Source organism: Helianthus annuus, chromosome 16, assembly GCF_002127325.2.
Source record: "Helianthus annuus cultivar XRQ/B chromosome 16, HanXRQr2.0-SUNRISE, whole genome shotgun sequence".
NCBI lineage: Eukaryota > Viridiplantae > Streptophyta > Magnoliopsida > Asterales > Asteraceae > Helianthus > Helianthus annuus.
Window position 1 is genome coordinate 198,421,423 of NC_035448.2, and position 25,294 is coordinate 198,446,716.

At 38.1% G+C, this 25,294-nt stretch overlaps 2 protein-coding genes across 2 annotated transcripts; one reads left to right on the forward strand and one right to left on the reverse strand.

The window, feature by feature from the left end:
* The first annotated feature begins 4,204 nt into the window (after window positions 1-4,204).
* LOC110927954 (bZIP transcription factor 2) lies at window positions 4,205-4,991 on the forward strand. Its single transcript, XM_022171253.2, has one exon. The coding sequence runs from the start codon at window positions 4,474-4,476 to the stop codon at window positions 4,933-4,935; it is 462 nt and encodes a 153-aa protein (XP_022026945.1). The 5' UTR covers window positions 4,205-4,473; the 3' UTR covers window positions 4,936-4,991.
* An 18,935-nt stretch (window positions 4,992-23,926) lies between these two features.
* On the reverse strand, window positions 23,927-24,574 carry LOC110931979. The gene has a single exon (XM_022175347.1). It carries the CDS (start codon window positions 24,572-24,574, stop codon window positions 23,927-23,929), a length of 648 nt encoding a protein of 215 aa, XP_022031039.1.
* Between the last annotated feature and the right edge of the window lie 720 nt (window positions 24,575-25,294).

The following is a 25,294-nucleotide window of genomic DNA, read 5'->3' on the forward strand; positions in this document are numbered from 1 at the left end:
CATTTTTAGGAAACTTTTCTAGTAAAAAGCCCCAATTATTAAGGTCGTCGAAAAAACTCCTTTTTTCGCCGGAAAACTTCTTTTTGACCGGAAAACTCATCTTTTAGCCGGAAAACTCAAAGTTTTGGCCCCAAACTTGTTTATAACCATAGATTGGACCTTTAGAAACTTTTTTCCAACCAAAAACATTTTTTCGGCGACCGGAGACTAACGGCGTTAGGGTTCTGTTAGTAAGGGTCCATTAAAGGCCAATATGTAAAAAGATGAGACCACTAGTGGGAATATTTAAAGCTGGAACCGTTGCCGGCCAATGACGAATAATTGGAATTATTAAAATCCATTCTTTTTTTTTTCAAAATCATAATACACACCTTTCAATTATTTGAAAAAATCTGTATAACTTCTTAAAGGAAAAAAAAAGTTAACAGGTATTTTAATAGTTAATGTATGATTTAACATATATTTTATTATAAAATCGATAATTATGTTATATGATTCATGGGGAATAACTCAATGGTGTTGATGAGTTAGATAAGGTATTAAGGTGTAAGATAGTAGGAGGTCATGGGTTCTCAGTCCCCGTGGTGTGAAAATTTATTAAAAAAAAAAAAAAACGTCTGTCATAACATTTTTCTATTTATGTATTGTCATTGTTCTTAGATATTTTGCAAGAAATACGATGCATCCAACTCATTTTACGTCAAAATTCCTTATATATGATTTTGAGATCAAATGTAATAAATTTCAAATCTACAAGGATATGGATTCGTATCAAATCTATGAAAATTACACAATCCGACTCCGTATCTACTTTATTTATAGTAAGTAGTGATAAATTGAAATTTTAAAATATATAAAAATATAGTTGTGTTTTAGTGGTTTTAACCATTTGAGTTTAAAATCGAAAAAGTTTAATGCTCTGAGTCCTTAACCCCTCATTTTATAACGTTTTGAGTCCCTGTGTTTTAGTGGTTTTAACCACTTGAGTTCAAAATCAAAACTTCAAAAGTACAAGTGTTAAAAAAATGGACTCAAATTGTTATAAAATGAGTGGTAAAGGACTCAGGGCATTAGACTTTTTGACTTTTCTTTTAAAAAAAAAAAAAAAAAAAAAAAAAGAAACTTTTTGATTTTAAATCTTAATACAGATGTTTTGACTTTTCTTTAAAATCTAGACTGATTATGTTATAGGACCACAACAATTCCACCAAGTCCTAACATAGCCTTTCTCTAGATACATTGAATAGTGGGACTACTTAGCAAACGTGAGGCACGAATATTGGTTACCTTGTCAGCCATGTGTTGAAGACAACATCGTTGGGGTTGCATAGTGGATCAACAGCATGATCAACACCCAAACGTTTAGCCATGTATTTGAGTTTTCAACTAGTCCCTACACTTCGAAAATCTCGTTGAAAACTTAAAAGATGTAGTAATAAAGGTCGGGTTGAAATGAATTAGAGGGTTTAGAAGTTTGTAGCCGAACATTAGTTAAGAAACTAAGGCCGCGAAATGGGCTATATTTGCTAGTTAACATGCCGTATTAGAACACAGACACGACATGCATATTCATAAGCATACACACATGGGCGAAGCTTTTAAGGGGCGGCCGACCCCGCGAACTTTTCGCTCAGTAGTGGAGGAGATTATATAGTTTTCATATATAAATTTTTGGGTATATACGTTTTCGACCCCCCTGTTTTATATAAATTTTTAGGTCCGGTAACTTCCGCCACGGTTGGAAATCTCAAGCTTCGCCACTGTATACACAAACCTGTTTAAAAACAAATAATTCTTCAAAATCCATCTTCCTATAAGATACGGATGGCATGTACAAAAGCATATAGCCTGAAACCTGGAGTGTGCCAACTTTATTTTCTTTAGTACAAAATTGGGATTATTTGCATGTAAAATATGAAATATGATTATTATTAATAGGTACTGAATTTTGTGCCACCAAAAATGCATAAGTGTGTATAACTTTAAAGTTTAAACCAAGGTTAATAGAAAGCCAAAGAACAAGACCAAAAACTAATCTATTGAACATTTGAACCTTCTTTTCTTACTTTTCTCCACATATGAAATAAACTCTAAGTTAATTCATCCAACTGCATAAACCAGTTAACACAAACCCAAATTCAACATTGACCCTTCTATTGCGACAGTTTTCTCTATCTAAAGGATACCAGAAGGTTTGAATGTTTCTCTCTGGTTTGTAAAGGAAGCAAAGGACATGTGTTTGATAAAAGGGAAGAAGACATGTGGAAAAAGTAGGAAAGGACGACAATGGAGTCAAGGGTTAAACAAAATAAAGAACAACTTGAAGGGTCAACTTTTGAAATGCAAAGGAAGGGCCAAATGTTAAAATATCACCGACATTTGCATTTAAGAATAAGAAAGATGATAATGTATACAAATTAATATTTGTCCGCATCATGTACAGAGAGCTCTAGGATATTGTGGCAGTTAACTCTAATTTAAAATGTATCGAGTTAATATGAAATGAGTTTTAACCAATGGGGTGGCAGTTCATTGGTATTGACAAAGCCTTAAACATCTTGGAAGAGGGAGGTCTTGAGTTCAAGTCCCACATGTAACAAAAATAAAAAATAAATGCCGTTAAAAAAAACATGAAGTGAGTTGAATTTCACGTAATTTTATTTCGTTATATAGGATCAGTGAGTCACTTTGTTTATAAAAGGTTGCTGTTAATCTATGGGAAATTTTAGCAAACGCTAGTTATTTATAAAAATTTAAATGCACAAAAGAAAGTTGCCAAATCATTAGACATGGATATGAAACCACTCTTTATAGAAGTCTATGTGGACTAGAATTTTTTAAAATGTTTACCTCTAGTTTTTGAGATTATTTTAGTTTTAGTTAGTCCGCTAAATACTTCAATATATAGACTATAAATTCGCTATAAGGGGAAGCGGACTCTAGCTCATAGACTTACACACCAACCACCTCTTAGACGTTTTAAGTAGTCTAAATTAAAGTCCGATCGCCAAAGGAACAAACTCTTTCATAGTCCACTTATTGAAGTAGCGGACTATCTAGAAACCAAAATAATCTCAAAAACCACCTACGAACGCTTTGAAAATTTCTAAACCACCTAGACTTAAAAATGCTCGTCAAAATACATGACCAATAGTTTACTAAGGGATCACTGACTAATATGATAATAGCACCAACAGATTACCAATATATGAATAGGGTTTTGTTTATTTGTAAACAACCCTCTTTATAGTGAATTGTGTGAACTAATTCTAGCCATTGATTATCAATACACTAGTGTAAATCAATGGCTAGGATTTGATGATTAAAATACACTAGTGTATTTTACGATTTGATTATATAAATCAATGGCCAAAATTTGTTCACTTAGTTCACAAATACACTAATATACACAACCCATCCTACATGAATAATACTTAAAACTTATATGACAATACCAATTAAAGGATAATTAAATTTAACCTTTTTTTTTAGTTTTAGTGGAATCAGACCATCCGTCAGCTATAAATAATTATATAAAATAGTGAGTAATTTTATTTTTTATATTGGAAAGGTAAATATTAACCTAAAATAAAGGCTTAACCCCACCAAGACAAAGAATTACATGTTTGGCCACCCGAATATAAAACTTTATTGTTTGAAAATACATCTACACTTCACTAGTAACCCCCTAAAAGAATGCTTTATTAATAGAGTTAATTGCGTCTCTGTGCTTTTACGTTTTTTCACGTTTAGTCCTTATCTTTTGAAAATAGCAGGTATGCTCTTTATGGTTTGTTATTTTGTTACTCGGATAGTCCACTGAGTAGATGTCAGTTAGTTTGGAAATAGCAGGTATGCTCCCTATGGTTTGTCATTTTGTTTCTCGGATAGTCCTCTGAGTAAATGTCAGGGGACTATCTGAGTAACAAAATGAGAAACCATAGGGAGCATACCTGCTATTTCTAAAAAGTGGGGACTAAAAGTGAAAAAACGTGAAAGTACAGGGACATCCGGGCAATTAACTCTTATTAATATTAGAAATAATTGCATCTACTCGAAATAGTTGTATGATAATTTATTTCAACCGGTGAAACCATACTATATATCTCACATCACATCTTCTCTTTCTCACCTGAGTATACCAAAAAACATATAGTCTATCTGATCACTATACATGGTGGCTCTGTCTGGTGCACCATTGTGATGATCATGTCGCCCGTGATAAGCGAGGCCCTCTTATCCGGTTTCCCGATAACCTCCACCACCCTCAGCCGCTGCACTCACTCTCTTCAATCTTTTTCTGTCGTGTTTCTCTATTGGTTTTACGTCTTCTCATGAAAACCAACACCTTTTTCTAGTTTTATCACGTACCCAGTAAAATCCCACTCGTAACAAATAAGCTATTGATAGGGTCTGAAAAGGGTGGCATAAATACACGTATATATTCATTTGTTAAGTTTTTAAGTGATCACCATGGTAGTTTGTGATGTGCCAAAGTTTATCGAGCCAACTCAGTTCCTATTGTCAAGTTCAGATGATCATCAAGATTCAACCTTGAGGAAGCGAAAAAGAATGATATCGAACAGGGAATCCGCTAGGAGATCGAGAATACGCAAAAAGAAACATTTGGGTGATCTTGTGTTGCAAGTGAGTCAACTCGTGAGTGACAACAAACACATGGCCATCAACTTGAAAGATACAACTCAGATGTACCTCAATTTGGAGTATGAGAACTCGATTCTTAGAACTCAGTTAGCTGAGTTGACTCACCGATTAGAGTCACTTACCAACATCATCAATGGGTTCAGCTCACTTAGTGACAACTATGGAATTGAAGCATCTATAATGTGGGGAATGGATGATGCATTGTTGGTTCATTGTGATAATATGTTGCATGACAATGAACATTTTATGGTTGAAATGTTCTTGAATTAATCAAACTCTAAATTGTACTTGTCTTTTCGTTATTGTTATCGAAATGTTTTGGATTTTAACCATACCTTTAAACAATACCGGAACAAGAAAAATCATCTATAGCGACAAGAGCTACATTGACAACATGTGTCTTCGGCATAGGTTGACATATGGCGATGATAGATGTATATCATCGCCATAGACTTTCTAAGATTTGTTGATTAGGTTAGCGAGAATTTTCGTTCTTAGTAAAAACAATTTTCTTGGTTTTCTTTCATTCTTGATTACTAATTAATATATAAAAAGAACGATTTCACCTATGGTATTAGGTGACACTCCAAGCTCATACCATCCTATCAAAGCTCAATATGTTACATAATATTAAACAAACATATATAATTTAAATATGAATTGTTAGAATTCACTGTATTCATATTTGAAGTTGGCTTTTTAGACAAGTTAAGAACTGGCATTATTAATTAATATTAATATATATATATATATATATATATATATATATATATATATATATATATTTTTGAAGTTGGCTTTTTAGACAAGTTAAGAATTGGCATTATTAATTAATTAATGTTAATATATATAAATAATTCAAGATATTATTATTTATTTATTTATTTATTTATTTTTATTTATTATTAATAATAGAAGATATTGAATAGTAATTTTTAATATTATAATAATATATAGAGTTTTTTTTAAACTTTTATTATTATAATAGTTAAATACATTTTTATATTTTTTTAAGTTTAATGATTTTTTATTACGGGTTGGGATAAGCTTGGTGTTAACCAGTATTGAACCAGTACTGGTATCGAAAATACCTGGTACGGTCCTGTTTGGTATTGGTAAATGAAGGTAAAAACCGGCACCAGTCTGGTATAGAAAACACCAAAAGTCGGTACCTAATTGATATTGAAAATCTTTTAGTTCGAGAAATTCGGTACTGCTACCCGGTACCATTTGCTCATCCTTGATCACGGGTATCGTGCGAACAACGGTATCGTATAACTTTGTTTGTTGATTTTATTCGACTTTCAATGATTTCTTCTTTTTTTTTTAGTTTAAAGAGTTGTGTAACACCCCGTGTTTTCAAATGTCAAAGTCAAAGTCAAAGTCCAAGTCCACTTTGACTTCTTTGACTGTAATTAGTCGATTTTGTGTTTTATTTGTATTATGTGGAGTAAGTGTTGTCTAAATGAAATAATCGAATGTTTAATCAATGCGACCGATTTACGACTGTGAATAATAGGAAGTAACAATGCGATAAAGTTAACCAATTGGTAATCAAGATAATCAAATCAATCAATCGAACTCGAGACTCGAACTATGCGAAACTGGTGTGGTGATATTTACGTGTGTGTGTGCCTTATGTGTTACTTGTGCATGTTTACTTTATGTTTTGTGTGGTATTCAATCGAATCAATCGAAACTCGAATCGAAACTCGAAAGGCAATCAAACTCAATCGAAATCGACATCGGAACGTACCTTATAGGTGATTGTATATAGTGGTTGGGACTGAAAGTAATTTGACTAGGAACTCTATCGTATTCGTATCATCGTCCATCGAAGCCGAAACATCAAAAATCGTCGCGAAATACTCAAAAGGGGGGGGGGGGTCGCGGATCGAACAGGAGGCATCCTGATCGAACAGGCCAGCCGATTGGCTAGCATGTTCCTAGCCGATCGAGCAGACCATTCGATCGGAGCTCCTGGCCGATCGGCTGACACTTTCCTCTTTTGGAGCCTATAAATAGCCCTGTCATTGTCACCCTTACTATTTTTGGAAAGCTCTGACCGAACCAGCCTTGTTCTTCACCTTATCTCAGATTTCTCTCAACTCCGGTAAGTTTTCACTCTAATTCTTGTACGTTTTTTATCATTACATGATTCTACACCTTTCTATCTTTCAAAACTTGATTTCTAACCGTGAAATCACCAAGATTTAAGTGTTCTTGGGTGATGTCATCATGATGTTCTTGAAGAACATCAAACTTTGGCCTCACTCAACCATGAATAGCTTAGATCTGACCGATTTCCACATAAACGAACTAAGATTTGTAGGAATCTTAACATTTTTGTGAATGATTTCCAACTTTCTTCAACCTTTTACACTCGAAACCTTAAAACCGATAGAAACGGAGCTCGAACCAACTAACTAATCATTCTAACGGTTAAAAGGTTCAAGATTCGGATACTATCTACAAGGTTCACCGATTTCGGGTTAAACATCAAACTACCGTTCAGAACAGTTCACCAGCCGGACTTGGGTGATTCCTGTCCGAACCGGTGAAGCAAGTAAGAACCTACGTTCTATGGTTCAACTCGTTGTCAAAATACCTTAAAATCATGACAAATAATCAAACAGCCAAGTGTTAGACGAAAGGCCGACCAGGTCAGAAATGCTGGCCGAACGGCTAGGCTGATCGAACGAACAGCCCAGCCGATCGAACATACCAGCCGATCGGCCGGGCCAGCCGATCGGCTAGCACATGGTTCACTTTTCAAATTTCATGAAGTATGCTATTGACGAAGTGATGTTCGATCGAATACGTCACCCGATTGGTAAACATTACTCTTCGGATCATGAGATACTATGCTTCAACACTTAATCGATTTTGCAACTCGTTCGTAGTATGGAATGCCAGCCGATCGAACAGGCTGTTCGATCGAGTGACATTCTGCTGGGAACCACTTCTGAAGTTCCTAACCGATCGGTTAAGCCGGCCGATCGAACAGACCGTTCGATCGATCGACCTGAAAGGTAAGAACACTTCAGTGTTCTCAAATGCTACAACAAAACTTCTAAAGTTCAAACCATCATACACAAACACATCTGAGGAAGAAACAATCCACTCGAATGGACCAGCCGATCGAGCCTACCGGCCGATCGAACAGGACTATTCAAACGGACTTTCAAGCCGGTCGAACAGCTCGTTCGATCGAACCTGCTGTTCGATCGACCAGGCTATTCGATCCATTTACACTTGTTTGCATTCCGCGTTACTCATTGTTGTGTCATCGAACTATTCAGACTAACCCTACTCTCAGCGCTCCCTTCAATCCATAACCAATCACTGTGAGTATACTCGAACCCTTTTTGCTTTAGCACTTTTGGGTGTTATATACTTTACCTATCAAAATCACAATCGATCACATTATTTAAACTATTTGAACGCTAACCGATTGCATGTATTACGTGACTAAATGTATGCTTGTTGTTATGGGACGTATCACTTTAAACTGAATTTGTATTAATAGTTGTTGTGGAAACTTCTGAACAATCTGTTTCGCTCAGTGCCATGCCCCCGATGATTCCGCCATCGGTTGGGGTGTGACAGATTGGTATCAGAGCCATAACTATAGGGAATTAGGCTAGACACGACCTAGTCCGGGTCGCTGTCTTAGAGACCTAGACTATAGTTAGGAACTAACAGACCAAGTTTATGTGCCTTATTCTGCAATCCTTCGCTATCACTGCACTCGAATTTTCAATAAAAGTTAAGCAATTTGGTCAGGAATAGGTGTGAAAACCGCAAACTCTTCACTAGATTGCCTGACTACTGATGATTTTATCCATTTACTCATGCTTATCCGGGTGTTTTCAATAACATACGAGGAGAATTATACCAAATCAGGAGTGAAATCCCCATTTTGATGAAAATTCTCCTTAGATTTTCTAAAAACAAGGAAGAAATTGCTAAGCCAGGGGTGAGACCTTAACCTTGGCAATTGATTCCAGACATGTTTTCATCTCACCAAAGCTTCGACGGACTCCAACGACCTGAACTCACAAGTATGACCTAGAGGACGCATGTGGAATGCCCAAGAATCGAGGCAGAAACACGACCCTCGGAGTCGAAAGTGACGACAAGTCCAATGTGAATAGTCGAATCGCTTAGGGTAGTCGATGTCTAGTAGCCGCAGACAATCTACCTCTCGATTTTATGCGTTTTGATTCTGAGAACCGCAGTCGCGTACTCTGATGACTCGTTGACTTTATGTGTTTCTGTGTGCTTTATCTGTTTACATGCTTATATTTTCGATACTATTCGATTTTGCTGCCATTTCAATCAACACACACGATTTGCATTGCTATTTTATCTCAATTCGATACCCAATTACGATCTAGACGGTGTTATGCTATGATATGGCTAAGGTAGGCTATATTATACGATGCTATCCAAGTATGCTATACGCGATCGCTATACGAGCGACACGCGAGCTTTGAATTATAGGTTTCTGTTTTCTGACTGCTTCTGTGATTAAGTAGTTACGTGCTTTTGTGTTTATGTGACTATGTCCTCTATGTGCCTACGTGCTTATGTGCTTCTGTACTTACGTGTATCTGTGGTTATGTGCCTATGTGTTTATGTGATATGTGTTTCGACGCGTTTCTGAACTTTAGTAAGTAGTAGACGTGTGAGGTGAGATTCGATTTTTGATGCGTCTGAGACCTACGACGATGTCTGTTGCAGACCATGTCGTCATCCGGACACCGAACCCCACTTACTCGCCAAGAAAAGAGAGACATACGTCTTGCTGCTATCATCGCCAAACAAGTAGCAAAAGCTGTGAGCGATGTTTACGAAAACGTCAGCAAATCATCTGAGGAGTCGAGAACTGAAGCTCCCAAAGATGTTGCCAAGACTGTTTTCAGCTTCAAACAGTTCAAGGCATGTGGACCAAAGGAATTTACCGGAGAAGATGGCCCCACCGCTATGTTTCAATGGTTTTATTCCATCAAAGTCACCCTACGCCAAAGCGGCTGTCCTGAGAATCTCCGCACACTCAATGCTACAGGCGTCTTCCAGTCTCATGCTCTGGACTGGTGGACGGATGAACGAAACAAGCGCGGAAATGATGCAGCTTACGAGCTGACATGGAAAGAGCTGAAAGCCATTATGATGGACGAATTCTGCCCTCCCCATGAACGCCAAAAGTTGGAGGAGGAGTTTTGGAACATCAAGCAGGAGGCTGGAGACAACGCTGACCTGACTGCTCGCTTTAAACAGTTTAGCATCATCTGTCCCGATCAGGTCAAGACCCCAGATCAAACCATCAAGAAGTACATTCGAGCTCTACCCGATTGTGTAGCCGACTTTGTTCACGCCGCCAAGCCAGCAACGATTGAAGAGACTTATCTACTCGCCGCTGAGATCAATGACAAGCGAGTGAAGTCTGGTTTTTGGGATAAGCAAACCAAGTCTCTGCACCAAGCCACCGCAGCACCCACCGACTCATCTGCTCAACCCCCAAGTCATCAAGAAGAAGAAAGAAGCACAACAACAACAACAACAACTCCAGCAACAAGAGCTGTGCTGCCGCAACAAACGCTGCTCCTCTACAAGCTGTACCAGCCCAGCAGCAACAGCACCACCGCTCAGCTCCAGTGATCAATGCACCGCCAGCAAAGCGTGCATACACAGGCCCTCACCCGCTCTGCCCGACATGCTCGTATCACCATCCAGTGGGTCTAGCCTGTCGTTTTTGCCCTCACTGCAACCTCTACGGTCATTTCACTGCGAACTGTCGCTATGGTCCCCGTCAAGCCCCAGTTCAAGCTACTGTCAACCAAGCTCTACTCCCCGCCCCGCAAGGTCAACAAGCAGCTCAAGCACCTGCAGTCAATGCTCGAGTCTGCTTTGCATGTGGTGACCCTAACCACTTTGCAAACAGGTGCCCGAACAGGGTGGTTAAGCAAGAACCCCAACAGCCCCAGCAGCAACAACAACAGCCTCAGCAACAGTAGCAAGCAGCCCATGCCCGAACCTTCAACATCAATGCCCGTCAGGCTCAGGCGGATAACAACGTGGTTAATGGTACGTTCCTTGTGAATGGTATTTATGCATCATGTTTGTTTGATACTGGAGCCGATAACTGCTTTGTGTCATTTGAATTCGAGAAGCTCCTTAGTCGTAAGCGCTCTTATTTGTCCTCGTCATTCGAAGTCGAAGTCGCTACTGGAAGAACTGTCGCAGTTAACTCTGTTCTTCGTGATTGTACTCTCGAGCTCAACAATCACATCTTTCCAATCGACCTTATTCCGATGCAACTCGGAAGTTTCGACGTCATAGTAGGCATGGACTTTCTTCATGAAAACCATGCTGAAGTGGTGTGCTTTGAAAAGATGATTCGATTCTCGCTTGCAAATGGTGATCTTCTATGCGTATACGGTGAAACAGCGTCGAAAGGTCTCAAGCTTATGTCATGTATTCAAGCCAGCAAGTATCTCCGCAAGGAATACCGAGCCTTCTTGGCCAACATTGTAGTAGCGGAGAAGGGAAAGAAAAAGAAAGCTGAAGTCAAAGATGTTCCAGTGGTCCGTGAGTTTCCTCAGGTGTTCCCTGACGATCTCCCCGGACTACCGCCAAGTCGTGATATCGACTTTCGTATTGACCTCATTCCTGGAGCTAACCCCATTGCCAAAGCTCTGTATCGACTCGCTCCATCCGAAATGCGGGAACTCTCGAACCAACTCCAGGAGTTACTCGAAAAAGGCTTTATTCGCCCAAGCACCTCTCCTTGGGGCGCACCAGTCCTTTTCGTCAAAAAGAAGGACGGGTCGTTCCGGATGTGCATCGATTATCGAGAGTTGAATAAGCTAACCATTAAGAATCGATACCCTTTGCCTCAAATCGACGACTTATTTGATCAGCTGCAAGGTGCCAAGTGTTTCTCGAAGATCGATCTACGTTCAGGCTATCATCAATTGCGGATTCAAGAGGAAGACATCCCCAAAACCGCTTTTCAAACCCGATATGGCCACTACGAATTCGTTGTTATGCCTTTTGGTTTAACTAACGCACCGGTGGTCTTTATGGATCTAATGAATCGTGTGTGTAAGCCTTTCTTAGACCGTTTCGTCATCGTGTTCATTGACGATGTCTTGATCTATTCCAAATGGAAAGCCGAATACGCGCAACATCTACGTTTGGTTCTCGAGTTACTTCAGGGGAACCAACTCTACGCCAAGTTCTCTAAGTGTGAATTCTGGTTAGAGGAGGTTCAGTTTCTGGGTCACATCGTGAATAGTCAGGGAATACACGTCGATCCCGCGAAGATCGAAGCCGTCAAAAGTTGGATTACGCCTAAGAACCTGTCTGAAGTTCGTTCTTTTCTCGGACTAGCGGGCTATTATCGACGATTTATTGAAGGATTCTCCAAAATCGCTGTGCCGCTTACCGCTCTTACTCATAAAGACAAGCCTTTTGTGTGGGGAACCGCACAAGAATCTGCCTTTCAAACTCTTAAGCATATGCTGTGCAACGCTCTGATTCTTAAGCTGCCCGATGGAAGCAACGATTTCATTGTCTACTGTGATGCTTCCAACCTCGGTCTTGGTTGTGTCCTTATGCAGCGAGACAAGGTTATAGCTTACGCATCTCGACAACTCAAGATCCACGAGAAGAACTATACAACCCATGACCTCGAGCTAGGCGCGGTTGTCTTTGCACTAAAGATTTGGCGACACTACTTGTATGGCACTAAGTGTACAATCTGCACTGATCACAGGAGTTTACAACATATCTTCAATCAAAGGGAACTGAATATGCGTCAACGCCGATGGGTGGAACTCCTCAACGATTACGACTGTGAGATTCGTTATCACCCAGGCAAACCGAATGTTGTTGCCGACGCGCTCAGCAGAAAGAGTTACGTGCTCAGTATCCGAAACGTTCAAGCCCAGCATAACCTCGAAGCCCTTATTCCCGAAGCTCCACATGCTTGCTTTAACGAGCGTACATTGAAGAGAGAGAGGATCTATCACGATGTAGCTCAGTTGGTAAGCAAAGCTGATGGGATATTTTACTATCTGGACCGAATCTGGATCCCTAAACGGACCGATTTGCGAAAGATTATCATGAATGAAGCCCACAAATCCCGATACTCCATTCATCCCGGTGCTGACAAGATGTACCAGGATCTTCGTTATAAGTACTGGTGGCCGGGCATGAAACGGGATATCGCCCTCTACGTTGGAAGTTGCTTAACTTGTGCAAGAGTCAAGGCTGAACATCAAAGACCTTCTGGCTTACTCGAACAACCGCCGATACCGATATGGAAGTGGGAGAGTATAGCTATGGATTTCATAACGAAACTCCCACCCACGCCATCAGGTCACGACAGTATTTGGGTTATAGTTGATCGTCTAACCAAATCAGCCCACTTTTTGCCAATACGAGAAGACTACAAGGTGGAATGACTAGCCCAAATCTACACCGACGAGATCATTTGTAATCATGGTACGCCTCGCGACATCATCTCTGACCGTGATGCTCGGTTTACTTCTCGGTTGTGGGAAATGTTTCAAGCGGCTCTTGGTACGTCGCTTAATCTGAGTACAGCATTCCATCCACAAACCGACGGACAGACTGAAAGAACGATCCGTACTCTTGAAGACATGCTTCGAGCGTGTGTCATAGATTTTGGTGGTAGTTGGAACAAACACCTTCCACTAGTCGAATTCTCGTACAATAACAGCTATCATGCCAGCATTCAAATGGCACCATTCGAGGCTTTGTATGGAAGGAGATGTCGATCGCCAATTGTGTGGCACGAGATCGGTCATTCGCAACTAACCGGTCCCGAGATTCTACAAGAAACGACTGACAAAATCCACCAGATTCGAGACAACTTGGTAAAAGCTCGAAGTAGATAGAAAAGTTACGCCGATAGAAGACGCAAGCCCCTTGAATTTGACGTTGGCGACTACGTACTCCTAAAGGTATCCCCTTGGAAGGGTGTAGTCAGATTCGGCAAGAAAGGGAAACTAGCGCCTCGATATGTTGGACCTTTTAAGATTCTGGAAAGGATCGGAAAAGTCGCCTACAGACTCGAACTACCGGAGGAACTCAGTAACGTCCACCCGACTTTCCATGTGTCTAACCTCCGAAAATGCCTTGCTGATCATGATCTAATCGTACCACTCGACGATCTTCAGGTCAACAAAACTTTACACTTCGTGGAAAAGCCTGTCGAAATCATGGATCGCCAAACCAAGCAACTCAGGCGCTCACGCATCCCTATCGTGAAAGTCCGATGGGAAGGCAAGCGAGGCGCGGAGTTCACTTGGGAACTCGAAAGCGACATGAAGGCCAAGTACCCGCAGTTGTTTAAATAGATCTGAAGCATCAAATTGGTAAAATGACTCACGGTGATGTGCAGCTTTGAGCCTAATTTCAGGACGAAATTCCATAAACAACGGGAGGCTGTAACACCCCGTGTTTTCAAATGTCAAAGTCAAAGTCAAAGTCCAAGTCCACTTTGACTTCTTTGACTGTAATTAGTCGATTTTGTGTTTTATTTGTATTTTGTGGAGTAAGTGTTGTCTAAATGAAATGATCGAATGTTTAATCAATGCGACCGATTTACGACTGTGAATAATAGGAAGTAACAATACGATAAAGTTAACCAATTGGTAATCAAGATAATCAAATCAATCAATCGAACTCGAGACTCGAACTATGCGAAACTGGTGTGGTGATATTTACGTGTGTGTGTGCCTTATGTGTTACTTGTGCATGTTTACTTTATGTTTTGTGTGGTATTCAATCGAATCAATCGAAACTCGAATCAAAACTCGAAAGGCAATCAAACTCAATCGAAATCGACATCAGAACGTGACTTATAGGTGATTGTATATAGTGGTTGGGACTGAAAGTAATTTGACTAGGAACTCTATCGTATTCGTATCATCGTCCATCGAAGCCGAAACATCAAAAATCGTCGCGAACTACTCAAAAGGGGGGGGGGTCGCGGATCGAACAGGAGGCATCCTGATCGAACAGGCCAGCCGATCGGCTAGCATGTTCCTAGCCGATCGAGCAGACCATTCGATCGGAGCTCCTAGACGATCGGCTGACACTTTCCTCATTTGGAGCCTATAAATAGCCCTGTCATTGTCACCCTTACTATTTTTGGAAAGATCTGACCGAACCAGCCTTGTTCTTCACCTTATCTCAGATTGCTCTCAACTCCGGTAAGTTTTCACTCTAATTCTTGTACGTTTTTGATCATTACATGATTCTACACCTTTCTATCTTTCAAATCTTGATTTCTAACCGTGAAATCACCAAGATTTAAGTGTTCTTGGGTGATGTCATCATGGTGTTCTTGAAGAACATCAAACTTTGGCCTCACTCAACCATGAATAGCTTAGATCTGACCGATTTCCACATAAACGAACTAAGATTTGTAGGAATCTTAACATTTTTGTGAATGATTTCCAACTTTCTTCAACCTTTTACACTCGAAACCTTAAAACCGGTAGAAACGGAGCTCGAACCAACTAACTAATCATTCTAACGGTTAAAAGGTTCAAGATTCGGATACTATCTACAAGGTTCACCGATTTCGGGTTAAACATCAAACTACCGTTCAGAACAGTTCACCAGCCGGACTTGGGTGATTCCTGTCCGAACCGGTGAAGCAGTAAGAACCTACGTTCTATGGTTCAACTCGTTGTCAAAATACCTTAAAATCATGACAAATAATCAAACAACCAAGTGTTAGACGAAAGGCCGACCAGGTCAAAAATGCTGGCCGAACGGCTAGGCTGATCGAACGAACAGCCCAGCCGATCGAACATACCAGCCGATCGCCCAGGCCAGCCGATCGGCTAGCACATGGTTCACTTTTCAAATTTCATGAAGTATGATATTGACGAAGTGATGTTCGATCGAATACGTCACCCGATTGGTAAACATTACTCTTTGGATCATGAGATACTATGCTTCAACACTTAATCGATTTTGCAACTCGTTCGTAGTATGGAATGCCAGCCGATCGAACAGGCTGTTCAATCGAGTGACATTCTGCTGAGAACCACTTCTGAAGTTCCTAACCGATCGGTTAAGCCGGCCGATCGAACAGACCGTTTGATCGATCGACCTGAAAGGTAAGAACACTTCAGTGTTCTCAAATGCTACAACAAAACCTTCAAAAGTTCAAACCATCATACACAAACACATCTGAGGAAGAAACAATCCACTCGAATGGACCAGCCAATCGAGCCTACCGGCCGATCGAACAGGACTGTTCAAACGGACTTTCAAGCCGGTCGAACAGCCCGTTCGATCGAACCTGCTGTTCGATTGACCAGGCTATTCGATCCATTTACACTTGTTTGCATTCCGCGTTACTCATTGTTGTGTCATCGAACTATTCAGGCTAACCCTACTCTCAGCGGTCCCTTCAATCCATAACCAATCACTGTGAATATACTCGAACCCTTTTTGCTTTAGCACTTTTGGGTGTTACATACGTTACCTATCAAAATCACAATCGATCACATTATTCAAACTATTTGAACGCTAACCGATTGCATGTATTACGTGACTAAATGTATGCTTGTTGTTATGTTTACACGTGGAATGCTGTCTACCTGCCTTAGCAACGTAGTACTATAGTTTGGACTCAGCACCCGTTCACACGGGGGTTGTTAAGGACAATTACTTGCATGGATTACGGTGGTAATCATGTCTTGCGAACTGTCTCGGACAGTCAACCCGCAGTCATTGGTATCGATAGGTCCATGTCGATAATTAACATGCATCATTTCCCTCTGTGTACGTGTTGGTTATGCGTAAACTATTCGAACTCTATATGCTATTATCAAACTTGTATGCTCACCTTTACATTTTATGTATTGACTTTATTTTAACGTATGTGACAGGTGTTTAGGGTATTTGCTTGCTAGGGAAGTGAAGCTAGAATAAGTTTCTAGAAGCCCCCAACAAATAGTTGTCTGTAGATCTTGTCCTCTGGCAATACAGCCAGAAAGTCAACAGGACAGGGGTCTAGAAGCAGATAAACAATTGCTGTATTTATGTTTAATTTGAATCTGAGTTGTCGGAACAGGATTAATTGTCTGGATGTTATCTGTAATAACTTGTTGTTTATTCGGGATACGGTATGGGACGTATCACTTTAAACTGAATTTGTATTAATAGTTGTTGTGGAAACTTCTGAACAATCTGTTTCGCTCAGTGCCATGCCCCGATGATTCCGCCATCGGTTGGGGTGTGACAAGTTGGGATGAGCTCGGTGTCAAATGATACCGAATCGGTACTGGTACCGAAAATACCGGTTACGATACTGGTATACGAAGGTAAAAACCAGTAGCGAACTGGTACCAGGAATGCCGAAAGTCAGTACCAAATTGGCACTTAGGATCTTTCGGTTCAGGAAATTCGGTACCGGTACCATTTGCTCATCTCTGACCACGGGTTTCATACGAACAACATCGTTACCATACAAACTTTTTTTGTTGATTTTCTTTCTGTTATCTTTTAGTGTTTTTTATACATTTTCTTTTTATTCTTGTAAGCGGTTCCGTTCGCAACACGCTCTCGTAGTGATTTCAAAACACATGTAAACAGAGACTATATAACAAAATAAGTTCGCCGCAACGCGTCGAATTTCTTTAAACCTAGTTTGAATTAAATTGTAATTTTTAACCACCACCATATTATTGGGGATCACTAATATGCTCGGAAAACCCGCAGAGGTAGACTCAAAAGTTATAACCTGTTTTATTTTGATAGAATTGATCTATTCCATTATGTTTAGTAAATAAATATTCATAACCAACTGTTTTTCGATATAACAAATATAATTTTGTTAAAATTTTTTGCATCGATTTAATTATGCAAATCGGACTTCACATATCAATACTTGTTGTGACCCGAAAAGAGGAAATGGGTTTTTGTTTGGGAGTGTTAAGAAGATGAAGATTTAGGTTTTCGTTTTGGGGTTGGGGGTGTTTGATTTAAGTTAGTCTGACTTTTGAATTCAAATACGGTTTAGGCAGTGTTGTAAGAATCGCTAGGCGTTACGGTTGGTGGGGTACCGACTAGCGATTAATCGGATTGAGGTTTTAATATGTAAATTTTAGTTATATATGTACACAAACATTTTTATATGTAGTTTTCTAAAGTAGACATGTTTTAACCCCTCATTGGCCCATCTTTTTAAGTAATTGATGGGAATTTATAAGGCTTGGTAGAAATTTGGCCATGATCTACCCAACGGCGAAGCTTAAGATTTCCGATCGGGGTGTTGAAAACGTATATACCCAAAAATTTCTATAAAACGGGGGTCGAAAACGTATATACCCAAAAACTTATATACGAGAACTACATACTCTCATCTATTAAGCGAAAAGTTCGGGGGGTGGCCGCCCCCTCCCGCCCCCACTATGTTGCGCCCCTGGATCTAGCCAAAATTTGGACAGAATAGGACCGCACTGACCGCCTAACTATTAATCGGCTATTAGTCGGTGAATATCTGATTAATGAATAATCAACGACTAATCGAGATTTTTACAACTATGGGTTTAGGGTATGGTAAATGGGTGGCTTAATGGTTGTAGGTAGGGGTGTGCAAAAAACCGAATTAACCGAACCATAACCGAATTAACCGATAAAACCGAACCGAAAAAACCGAACCAAATAAAAAACCGGTGGGTCGGTTAATAATTCTTTTGAAAACCAAAAGTAGCAGGTCGGTTATGGTTATCATTTTTTCCATACCCACCATAACCGAACCGAAACGAACCGAATGTAATAAATCTTTGTAGGATTTAGGACTTTTCACCATATTTTTAATATTTGATGTTTTTGACTGAAGATTTTTAGTACTTATGGGTTTTTTCATATCATTTTATGGTTTTGGTTGAATGTTTATTTGAATTTATGGAATGTATCATATCACTTTATCTGAATATTCGATAATAATTGGTATTACTATTATAAATTATATGTATTCTTTAATACTATGCAATATACTAATATATACAAATAGGGTAAGGTTATTGTAAAAAAGGTTAAAAGTGTGAGAAATGTGAGAAATATTGTGGAGATGACATGTGTCCTAAATCTAAATTAATTGAAAATGGTAAACAAGTAATTTTATTATTAATTTAATTAATTAAAAACTTCCCATAACCGTCACCTTAATTATAGGAACTGGATTTTTTTTTTAAAAAGATCTCTATAAACACCATTCAGCAAGTATATAACACCATTCAGCAAGTATATAACACCATTCAGTAAGTATATAACACCATTCAGCAAGTATATAACACCATTTAGTAAGTATATAACACCATTCAGTAAATATATAACACCATTCAATAAAGTATATAACACCATTCAGTAAGTATATAACACTATTCAATAAAGTATATAACACCATACAATAAAGTATATAACACCATTCAGCACATATATAACACCATTCAATAAGTATATAACACCATTCAATAGAGTATATAGCACCATACAATAAAGTATATAACACCATTCAGCACATATATAACGGGTGGGGTTCGGCTAGAAAGTCCAAATTTCCTAAAAAGTGTAAAAAGTCATAAAACACTCTAATTTCTGCCATAAAACACACTTAAAACCCACAAATAACAGAGTGAAAATTACTAAAACACCATATTCAAACCATAATAGTTCATAAAAACTTAAAACACACAATCGTAGAACTATGAATATAAAACACAATATGCTAATCAACATAAAACACAATAATATTTGTTATTCGATAATCAGAGCCTTATCATCCAAAACACAAAACACAACCCACATATATGATGTTTTATTAATCTTTATTTTGTTATTTGTGGGTTTTTGGTGTTTTTTATGGTTGACAATTTGGTGTTTTATGACTTTCTACACTTTTTAGGAAATTTGGACTTTCTAGCCAACTCCTCGCCTATAACACCATTCAATAAAGAATATAACACCATTAAGCACATATTTAACACCATTCAATAATCATTACACCTCTGTATCATCTTCTCCATTTCCAGCACCACCACTGCCGCTTCCGGCACCACCACTGCCGCTTCCGGCACCACCATTGCCGCACCTCCACCGCCGCTCCGGCACCACCACTGCCGCTGCCGCTCGCCGCCGCTCCACTGCGATGTAGAGAGATAGATCGAAATTGTAGAGAGAGAGAGAGGATCTGGTCTTGCGATTGGAGAGAGAGATCGAAATTGTAGGGATTTTGATTTACAATTTCCTATTTTGAATGGATATAAAGACTTTATTACCCCTATAATTTTCAATTCATTCTAAAAAATAAAACAAATTTTACAATTTGGTCTCTATTAATCTAAACCATTAGATCAAAGATCTAATGGTGTAGATTCTTTTTTATCATTCTCACACTTTTGGTCTTTTTTACAGGAACCTTTACCTATACAAATATGCAATAACAATTTATTCCATGATACACTCATAACCGACCCGCTTTAACCATCAAAACCAAATAACCATAACCGCCATAACCGACCAGTTATGGTTATGGTTTTTGGTCAAAACCGACCTACGCACACCCCTAGTTGTAGGTTTCTCAATAAAAGTTGGGGTTTATTATAGGTTGTAAAAAAACAATTTATGATGTTGGTTTAGGTTCAGATTATACATATTGTGGAATTTTCTTTTCATTATTGCCGATTGACATTCATTGTTATGGGTGTTCAAAAAAATCTGAATTCAAAACTGAATCTGAAAATCTATATCCGAAATATCAGAAATTTCGGACATCCGAAAACCGGATAATCCGAATTTTCGGATTTGGATGTGAATTTCAAAAGTTTCAGATAATCCGATTATCCGATTTCTAAAAACTAGTATTTTTAAAAATATATATAGTATATGAGCACTATATTTAGTTTGACATATAATAAAATATCGTAGATAATTGGATTCAAATGTAGATTTATGAATGTTATTTGTTTTCAATGTTGGAAATTTAGAAAATTGAATATAAGTTTAGTTTTAATCTGTGGACGATACGGAGTTTTTGATTTTTTTTAGTAATTCCGATATGCGTTTGGATATCTGAATCCTTATCTGAACTTTCGGATACCTCTTTTGTCTTTGGATGGCTTAAAGTCTCTCAACGTAGCGTCATTAAATATATTTTGTAACCTGTATGTGATCCATTATTTTACAAAATAATTAGTTGTGCATGGACGATATCGTCATCGAACCCTCACTTGCAGATTATGTAATTAATCTACACCATTTATTAATCTATTTATCCCTTATCCACGGCGATCCGTGGGTGAAATATATATAAATTATGCGCCATGATTGGTGGACAGTGGATTATCTTGTATATTTATAAATATTTTTAATATACCCGTTGATCATCCATAATTGGAAATTAGTGAAATCGACCTAAATTATTGGCAATCAATATATATCAAAATATTACCTCAAATTATATCATATTATCTTCGATCACCTAGAACAACCTCCTATCCCTTATTTTGGGGATACATGTTTTTTAATACTATAGTATAGATTTTATATCAATCAACTCATATTCTTATTCTGATCAAAACCCTAAAACATCAGTTTATAATTTTAGAAAAAAAAAAACATAAAAAAACTCAACTCTGTTATGATTTTTTAACGGTGAACCATTATACAAACAAAATGAAAAAAGTTGGACCACTGACGGTAATCAACTCAGTTGAGATTATTATTGGCCAAAAACAGCAAGATCAGATTATTTAAATCCAATTTACCTATAAAATATTATAGTTTTGTATCTTTCTTAAAAAAATATTTTTTTCTAACCTAATTTTGGTACATTAAAGTTTATTAACTTCTGAAAAAATATATTTTTCGACGTATTTAAGTTCTTAACTTGTCTAAAATGCATCTATGTAACTTGTGCCTTTTTTTTTATATAATAATGACTTGTTGACATTCAATATTTTTGTAAAAGGCAAAAAAACATATTTTATTTTGACCAAAAGAAAAAGTAGATTAAATAGAGCATTTTTCCTGGATTGTATAAGTAGTATATAGGAGTGTAAAGTAGAAGTTGGAACCATTTTCTTTTTTCCCAACTCAAGAAGCATTCAAGAAAGCCTTTATTGCTTAATTTTCTCTATAAGTTAGATACTCTAATCTTAAAAGTAAACCATAGCAACGTCCCTTGATAATTTTCATCTATCTTTACACTAACAATAAGGCTTGATAATTTGCATGTATCTTAAGTCTTAACACTTGAAACGCTACCATATATTGCTTAAATGGTTTGCCTAGTGGTGGCCAATCAAAATGTTATAAAACTTTTGAGAGAAACATTTTGTGCCATGTGCCTAAAACTAACCATTATGTATATTTGCTAAACATAATGTCGTAATTATTTATGACATGTGTTTAGAGTTAGATTATAATTAAATCATTTTGATAGCTTAATTGTGGTCTATTGTTCGTGTGACCCGATAGATTCATGCATAAGTGGTCATGTTGTTACATATTAAGAGTGAATTTCAAGTTTTGTCCTTTATCTTTAGGCCACTTTGCAAGTTTTGTCCTTTATGTTTAAATTTGACGAGTTTTGTCCTTTATGTTTAAAAATCAAGCACGTTTTACCCTTTATGTTTAAAAATCAAACACGTTTTGTCCTTTATGTTTAAAAAATCAAGCACGTTTTGTCCTTAAAAATCAAGCATAAAGGACAAAACGTGCTTGATTTTTAAACATAAAGGACAAAACTCGTCAAATTTAAACATAAAGGACAAAACTTGCAAAGTGGACTAAAGATAAAGGACAAAACTTGAAATTCACTCTATTATGTCGTGGCCGACATTTACATTCAACACTCTATAAATTACAAACCATCTAAACCATGTTGAGTATACACTACGTATATCTTGAAGATTCAAATTTTTTGTTTATAAATTTGATGAAGATGATCTTGCGATTTTAACTCTTAAAATATGTACCGATATTGTAAATGTTTTAACATTTAGAATATAGAGGTTTAATATTTGAATGATAGATGTTATATTTGACTTGTTATTATTTATCAGTACGCTGAAAGTGATTACCAGTAAACCTTATAAACGAATTTGATGAAATATTCTACAACTAATGGGCTAAACAAGTTTTGGTCTGATGAGCAGCCTGCTGCCATATTAGATAATCTGCTAGTGGGCTTGGGCTTGTCAGCCGGAAAGCACATGTGGCATGAGCCTATGGCTGATGATGCCGTACTATTTCTGGAGACTGGAGTTATGAATATTGTATCTAACTAGCTAGTTTTAAGCCGCACGTTGCGGGGCGGGGACGTAAACCATGCTACCAACATTTAGGGGTAGAACAGTACTAAGTGGCAAGTCAAAAACAACCAAAACCGGGAAAACGTTAAAGAAAAACACGGATTTATCACACCAAGTAACTCACACGATGTAAAACGTAGATGAACTCGAAATTATACCGACAAGTATTAGAAAGTCGAGGGGTCAAAAGAAACTTTTAGAAAATGAAGGGACAAAGGTGACAATTTTAAAACTTAAAAGAGGTAGAGCAAATTACTTTTTGAGTTCCTATATGTTAGTGCTTTTAACCACTTGAATTTAAAATAAAAAAGTTTAACGACCTGAGTCCCTAACCGCTCATTTTATAACATCTTGAGTCCAATTTTTTAACACTTGTACTTTGATTTTGAACTCAAGTGGTTAAAACAAATAAAACACAAGGACTCAAAACGTTATAAAATGAGCGGTTAAGCCTTTTGATTTTGAATTCAAATGATTTAAACTACTAACACATGTAAAAAAAGTCTTAAAGTTTGGTGGTGGCCAAAATTGGCTAGGTGAGGTGATAAAATATTAGTGGCAAACTTGTAAATAACATTTCATTCTTGTCTTAAGGCTATGAGATGTGGATGGAGCCTACTTGGGCTTTATCATGTCAAGTAGGATCTATGTCCTCGTCATGTCAGCAAGGGGGCTTTATCATGCCCCCCTTTAATTTGGAGGGTGTGGATAGAGCCCCGTGTAATGATTAACTAATTATTTATTTAAATATTTATTTTTTAAAATTAAATGGCAATTTTAATAACTACAAAATTAAAAATAAAAACATAATTTCATTAAAAAAAACACTACAAAGTCCTTAAAAAAACATAACATACTAGAAAAAAAAGACAACATACTTAAAAAAACTACATATATTTGGCCCGAATTTGTGCCTTACGAGCCTCCAAAATGACTCGGTCCTCCTCTGGTAGATGTGACAGATCCTTTGCGAGAAAGTCCATGTCTCTCGCAATTTGTTTCTCCATTCTAATTTGTTGGTCTTTTTCCCTAATGGAGATTATTTGCTTGAGATCTGCCTGGAACTCGCTAATCTTTGACGTGCCATCTGATTTAGTAGACTTTCCACGTGCCTTGGCTTTACTTTTATCCCTACCAGTTGGACGAGGCAGCTCTTGTCTTTCTTGTGGTTCTTCAAACTCGTCAGCATCCTCGTTTAGATTAATTACTGTACGAGCATCGGACCCAGACGGTTCGGTGGTGGATGTCGATTTGGAGCGTTTGGATCTACGGCGGGTTGGGTCGAACGGTGGCACAAGATGCCACTTTGGAGATTTGCGAAGAAGCTCCCATGTGGTTACCAACGTAAACATATGCCCATGGTGCATTCTATACTCGTGGGCTTCTGTCAAGACATCGACGTCGCTCGCACCACTTCTCCTACGAGTGTTATTGACGAGGTTATTGTATATGTTGTTGAAGTTGCCAACCTTCAGCCTCATAGCACTCCACTTTCCCGAAAAAGAGTCGGCGGTTCGATACGCGCCACGACCCATTGCGGCGAAAAACTTCTCGCGTATACGGCCCCAAAATACCTTTATGTCTTGGTCGTCTCCTAAAAAAATATTATTTACAAAAGCATAAAAAATATTATTTACAAAAGCATAAAAAAATTATTTACAAAAGCATAAAAAATTATTTACCAACAATCTCGTCCTCCGACACGTCGAGCCAAACTTTTGCCAACTCGAACTCTTCCTTAGGCGACCAAAATTCTACCTTCTTAGTGGTACGTTTTTCGGTCTCATCCTTCTTTTTATGGCTTCTTTTTTTTTATAGAAGAGGATTCGACTTGGGTTTTGGGAACGAATTCGGTGTCGCTTGTGTCTTGGGCGGGTATGTTTGGTGGTGGCATGTTTGAGTGGTGGGATGAGGAGAAGTTTGTGGCATTGGATAATATCCAACCTCACATGTACGCGGGTCTCGGCGATAGCGGTCCTCTTGCTCGTTGTTTTGCAAATTTTGCCAAAACGGATTGGTCGGATCCCAGGGGTTGTTTGGGTTGTTGGGAAGTTCTAAAAAATATGAAGAGAATTGTATAAAAAGTGAGGTAGAAAGTGAGAGGAATGATTTAAAAAGTGAGGTAGAAAGTGGGTATTTATAGTGTTAATTTATAAATAAAATAAAAAGTAATTTTTTTTTTAATTTTTGACCGTTTTCAACGGTCCAAAACAATAAAGCACCTCGGTCAATGCGCGTTGCAGCTCGTTACCATC

Coding starts and splice junctions, on each gene's coding strand:
- LOC110931979 (XM_022175347.1), bottom strand. CDS start 24,574: ATGGGTCGTGGCGCGTATCGAACCGCCGACTCTTTTTCGGGAAAGTGG.
- LOC110927954 (XM_022171253.2), top strand. CDS start 4,474: ATGGTAGTTTGTGATGTGCCAAAGTTTATCGAGCCAACTCAGTTCCTA.